Here is a 6,000-nt window from a genome sequence, read left to right as displayed (position 1 = left end):
CGCACGCAGCGCCCGTTCTCGCAGCCGTTGAGGATCCCGCACTCCTCGGCCTGCAGCCCCTCGAAGCCCTCGTAGAGGCCTGGAGGGGGGCAAGGCAGTGTCAGAGCAGGGTGACCCTCCACCCAGCTGCAGAGGGGACATTGGGCAGGTGGTGGTGGTGGGACCAGGACCAACTTGGAGCAGCCAGCAGCAGAGCTTGCCCCAAGCCTGGAGCATCCTGGCTGGGGTGGGAGCTGCTAGGCAGTCCCCATGGAGACAAGGCTGGGTGGGAAGGCACCTCTCTGTGTCTCCCAGTACTCACCAGTTTGGCTAGGCAGGTAGCGGGGTGGGGAACGCCCTGGGCCGTGGTGGAGAGGGCTGCCATGAAACTCGCTGTTGGGTTCCCTCCGAGGGTAACCAGCATCAGGGTTTCCGTACTCAGACTCTAGGTAGTTGTAGTAGGGGCCCATATCTGGGCTGGGAAGGCCATAGTGGTGGTCTTCTAAGCCTGGTCCATACTCATATCTAGGTCTTTCTCGGAGCTCAGACCCTCTGTCACTGTCTTCACCGGCCCCATTACACAGGAAAGCAAAATCAGCTGCAAGTGGTGAGAGAAAAGGAAGGGTCAGTGGCCTGGCTCAAGACAGGGAGATTGCTATGGCTGGAGAGGGTGCGTCCACACCAGGCTACCAGAGCAAGGCCTGTCTTCAAGAGCCTACAATGCTGTAGCTCTGTAGTTTGCTGATGGGACCCTGTCTTCGAGAAGACCAGCTCCTGTCTGGGGTCAGCAAGTCCTTGCATAGCAACAACCCCAATTCCCAGTGTGCTCCCATCCTGGGCTGTCACTGCTTCACCTCTCCTAAGCTAAGCAGGAGCAGTGGGATGCACAGAGCAACTCTCCCCTCAAACACCATAGACTCATTGCAAACCAGTTTCAGGTACATCCTACCCACCGGTGTGCTCAGCCCTGGACAAGTAGGGGGTTCACCCACTCTTTGGGCTGACTTCAGCAATGCAGATAAGAGGAGCCCTTGCTGCAGCCATACGTGGCCAAACCTGCACAGCATGACTGGTGGCAGCCCAGCCCATCTCCACCTCTGACAGCGGATGTTTGCCCTTGCCACCCCTCTTACCAGAGGATCTGTGCGGGCAGAGCGCACAGTTCTGGCCCCAGGCTTCACCGAAGCGGCAGCAGCACTCGGTGTATGTGGTCTGCTCGCCATGCAGCAGGTCTTGGCAGATGTAGTCAACAACGGACTGCCAGCAGACATCCAGGTGGATTTCGTACTCCTCCAGGGCATCTGTGAGTGACGTGAGCAAAGGATGCCACAAAAATCACCCAGAAGAGTGCTAACCTCCTTTTCCTAAGAGGGATGATTGTGTATCCCAGCTCCTGCCCCCACTGTCCCAGTTGCACACTGTGCTGGCACAGGCACCCCTCAGCCCAGCACCAAGCCCCCCCTGCTGCTCCCTCCCTGGAGATCCAGCTACAGGGAATGATGTGCAGGGTGAAGGTGTGCTGCTGCTGGGCTTGGGCTCACCTGCCCTGCTGGAGAGGTTCACACACCGGTTGCCAGTGGCATCCAGCACGAGAGGAAGGCTGCAGAAACAGTGGTAGGAGCCCTCTGTGTTCAGACACTCGCCGTTGATGCAGTACACTTCATTCTCACACTCATCCTGGTCTGCGCACACACAAGGACAGAGCAACATTTCAGGCTGGCAGATGTGGGCAATGCAAGCCTTTCCCTGCCCAAATGGGGACCTTGGAGGCTCATTCCCCAGGATGATCCCAGGAGGGCTGTCACCCAGACCTGGCCCTGTGGCATGGGCAGCAGGGACAACTCTGGCTGCAGCAGCACAGCTGTCCCTCTGTCCCCACAGTGGGGTCCCTGCTGAAGCCATCTTACCAACACACTCAAGCCTGCCGGAGTCGTAGAAGTAGCCTGTACGGCAGAAGCACTTGTAGCCCGGCACTGTGTTCACGCACTGCCCATTGCGGCAGAACTCGGAGCCAAATGTCTCACACTCATCCATGTCTGAAAGAGGGAGGGAAGGAGGGAGCATCTCAAGGAGCAGAAACAGAACCGTGGAAGCAGAGTGGGCTGGGTGCTGTACCCACAGAAAGATGACATGGCACCTTGGCCTGGATCACCGACAGGTCCCCAAGTGAGCTCCCTCACTTCTCCCCATGCCTGGGAGCAGAGTGTGAGGAGGGGTGGACGGGGAACAGGATACTTTCACAAATAGCAAATTTGTGTGTGTTTCTGGAAGGCCAAGAACACAACGCCCTGCCCCCTGAGGTAAAGTGCCAAAGACTGAGCCAGCTGACTACTGGGAGATCTATCAGTAACTGGAAAGGATGTGTTTCACTGGACACCATCCCTGGTTTGAAATGGTCATGGGAGGCTTGCACCGAGAAAAGTCACTGCCAGCAGTGAGGCAGGACAGGAGGAAGGAGCACTTCCAGCTTGGGAAGTGGCCAGTGGAAGACTGGCAATCTGGGATTTCTCTGGATGGAGGAAAGCAGTAGCAGCAGACTGTTAGCATCCTCCACCACAGCCCTGGGGAGATATTTCTGTGGATGCATCTCCATGCAGGGCTTTGTACAGTGCCCTCCCTCTTCTCTCTGGAAGAAATGAGAGAAAATTGTTCTAGTACCTGTGAAAGAGACCTTTCCTGTGAGCAAGTCTTCCTGGGGCACATAGCCCTTCCCGAGAGGGCAGATCTCTTGGTACTCCACTGGCCAGGAAGCAGGTGCCAAGAGGAGATGGGAAGAAAAGAAACAGCTCGTTAGTGCAACCAAGGTGGAGCTGGCAGGCAGAGCACTGGCCTTGCCTGGTGTGCTGGGGCCACAGTCCTACCTGTGCCCGGGATGGGGCAGGGGTAAGTCTCGCAGTTGTCACCCCAGGCTGCCCCCACAGTGCAGCAGCACTCCTCCCTGGTGATGTTCTTGGCCAGGACGCTGTCACACAGGCGAACGTCGCTGATGTGGTAGTAGCACTGCTTGCGCTCTGCGCTGTCAGAGAGCTGGGCTGTGTGTGTCTCAGGTCTCTCTAGAAGACAGCAGAGCAGGGACGGGATGGGGTCCTTGGCACCCCAACGCAGCATCCCACACCTAGGAGGTCCCAGAGCATACCCATCACCAGCAGCGTGGCCAATTTCATGCTCTCTAGCTCCCCCCAGACCAAAGTTTGCCCATGCCTGCATGGGCTTGTACAGCCTTGGCAGTCCCTCAGCTTTATCTCACCTCAGCCAGGGCTACCACGCTTCTGCTCCAGCTGCCACCCATGCTTCTGTCCTGGCTGCCTACTCACCCACGGGTGCTCGGGGCTGGCACCGCCCTGCCTCCGTGTCGTACTCCTCGTGGTCACTGGGGCAGAGGCACAGGAAGGACCCTTCCACGTTCTCGCAAAGCGCAGTCCCGCACACAGCGACCATCAGCTCGCACTCGTTCACATCTGCAAAGCAAGGGGCAGCGGTGGGAAGCAGGAGCCCTGCCTCTGCGTGGGCAGCCTGTGCATGGTCTGCGGCAATGGGGTCACCATCAGCAGGGAGATGAAAGCTGCTAGGGATGAGATGAAAGCTGCTAGGGATGAGCTGAAAGCTCTGTTCACACCATGGCTCAACACAAGTCTGGCAAGAACTTCCAGCCCTGCTCTCAGTGGATTCAGGGAGCACCAACTCCAGTTTGCAATGAGTCACTGGATAACAGGATCGTCCAGGTTTGAAGGGACTACTGCCAGGCCTCCAGTCCAATCCCTTGCTCAGAGCAGGGTTATTTATGGGGTCCCACCAGGCTGCTCAGGGTTTTGTTGGGCCCCCCTAGTTGGGCCTTGAAAAACCCTCAGGGATGGCAACTGCAGAGCCCTCCTGGGCATCTGTTCCACCGCCTGCCTGTCTTCATCATGAAAATGTTTCCCCTTGTATTATGCTCTGCCTGTTCTCTCCAGGCACCCATTAAAGTACCTCCCTAGCTCCTTCAGTACCTCCAGCTCCCAAGCACCTCCTTTCCACTGGCACAGAGAGATGGCTTCATGTTCCCTGGGAGCTGCTTTCTTTTCATAAAGCCCTGCTCCTTTGCAGTCTCAAAGATCTGCTGTGGTAAGGGGAGGGTGTTTGCCTCCACAAGCTGCCCTGTCCATGTCTGTGATTCTCCATGCGTGGATACAGTCCTCACCTATGCTCTGTGAGCCATCACACAGTGGGGACACCAGCCTGGCATCCACTGATGGCTTTCCCTCACCGACTGGCAGAGTGATCACAGGAGACTCACCAATGCAGTAGTGCCCGGAGGGAGAGCTCTCGTAGCCCCGGTCGCAAAGGCAGCGGAAGGAGCCGTCCGAGTTCTCGCAGAAGCCATGGCTCCCACACAGCGTCTCATTGGCACACTCATCTATGTCTGCAGTGGAGAGCAGGAATTGCCACAGACCCCATCACTCCCAGTGGATCCCCCTGCCCAGGCCCTCCTGCTCTGACCCCAAGACCTGGGGATCAGGGCAGGCATTACCTTGATGCGAGGGACTGAGTCTGGCTGCCCCGCTCACTCCCTTGCTATGAGTGTGCGTGTTAGGAGAAGCTTCCTGCAACATCCAGAGCTGCAGAGAGGCCCCGTGGATGGAGCGCCAGGAGCTCACATCAGCAGAAGATACAAGGGTGCAACTGAAGTGTGTGGGGCAAATGCAGACAGATCTAAGCTAATACCCTCCTGCCCATTCCTCTTGACCTGGTCCTTCTCCAACTGCTGTAGAGCCAGGGAGTAATTTCTGCCTTGCCCCAGCGTGCTGGGGTTGGACAGTCACAACTGCTTACAGAGGGCAGGTTTACAGCCCTGTTGGCTGCATCCTGATCCCCTCCTACCAGTGCAGAGGGGAGATTTCCCTGGAGCAGACAGAGCAGCCATGTGCCCACAGTCTGCTGCTCCCAAGGCCAGGAGCAGCTCCATGTGCTGCTGAGTCTGAGTCCCGGCAGCTCCTCCTTGCTGCAGGCTTCCCTGAGCTGGGGGGGAGAAAACCTCAAAAACTGCAGAAAGCCCTTCTCTTTCCTCTTTGCTAGAGCCTGACCTCCAAACCCAGACTCCCCAGCTCAGCACACAGTGGTACCGGCAGCCTTTCCCCTCACCCAGCCCTGCCAAGCAGGTGACTGGCACAGGCAGCAGCCTCAGCAAGCACAGCTTACTGGGAGCTGTGGTCCGGCCCCAAGCCTGGAATGGCTGTAACCTGCCCAGGACTCTCCCCAAGCGGAAAGCAGCACAATGCAGCGTCTGTTCCAGATGCCAGGAAGAGAGAAGTCTAGACACAAGCAGGCAGCTCGGCCAAGAAAACAAACTCTCGGCATTATCTGCCTTCCCACCAGCCACATACTTCCTCCTCCTCCTCCTTCTCCCCCATGCCCCTGGCAGATATGTCCCCCAGCCACCCTGTCCCTGCCAGGAGGAGCAACAGGGACACCCGGGCTTGTACTCACCAATGCAGTCACCCAGGGGGGTCCAGTGGAAGCCAGGTTGGCAGCCCATGATACAACGGTAGGAGCCCAGGCTGTTCTGGCACCGCCACGTGCCACAGATGGCATCCCCATACTCTTTACACTCATCCACATCTGCAAGGAGGAGGACAAGGGGATGGGGATGGTCAGACGGGGACCCTGCTTGCCCACTGCAGTGCCTGGGTCAGGTTCAGTTGGCCAGAGGCCCAGAGCTGTCGCTGGTCCCCCTTACAAGTCAGCAACTTGAAGTGCTGGGAGCAGAACTGCCCTCTCCCCTGCAATGGCTGCATCCATCCCCCCAAATCCCAAGGGGCTGATCTCCCCAAAGATGAGCTCTCACCCACGCAGTCATCAGTCTCCTGGGAGTGTTTGAACCCATTTTCACACAGACACCTGTAGGAGCCTTCCGTGTTCAGGCACTGGCCTTGCGAGCACCGGGACTTGTCTGCACATTCATCCACATCTACAAAATCAGGCCAAAATCATCAACATGGATCTCACAGCATGCGAGAGAGCAGAGGGTAGGACCTGAGGTATGTC

General features: G+C 57.7%; 1 protein-coding gene across 1 annotated transcript in view; it reads right to left on the bottom strand.

Moving 5' to 3' along the window:
* LOC104539606 (latent-transforming growth factor beta-binding protein 2-like) overlaps window positions 1-6,000 on the bottom strand; it is a gene marked incomplete at its 5' end in the record, with an annotated part of 61,678 nt that overhangs the window by 3,237 nt on the left and 52,441 nt on the right. Inside the window, 11 exon segments of the mRNA XM_010183184.1 lie at window positions 6-79; window positions 302-577; window positions 1,113-1,280; window positions 1,521-1,661; window positions 1,887-2,015; window positions 2,638-2,718; window positions 2,841-3,032; window positions 3,294-3,437; window positions 4,253-4,378; window positions 5,443-5,574; window positions 5,801-5,923. Of these exon segments, the coding sequence (XP_010181486.1) occupies window positions 6-79; window positions 302-577; window positions 1,113-1,280; window positions 1,521-1,661; window positions 1,887-2,015; window positions 2,638-2,718; window positions 2,841-3,032; window positions 3,294-3,437; window positions 4,253-4,378; window positions 5,443-5,574; window positions 5,801-5,923 (1,586 nt within the window).

This window comes from Mesitornis unicolor, unplaced genomic scaffold (genome assembly GCF_000695765.1).
Source record: "Mesitornis unicolor isolate BGI_N332 unplaced genomic scaffold, ASM69576v1 scaffold9224, whole genome shotgun sequence".
In the NCBI taxonomy this organism is placed as follows: domain Eukaryota; kingdom Metazoa; phylum Chordata; class Aves; order Mesitornithiformes; family Mesitornithidae; genus Mesitornis; species Mesitornis unicolor.
Note: the sequence above shows the minus strand (reverse complement) of the source record. Positions and strands in the feature narration are given on the sequence as shown.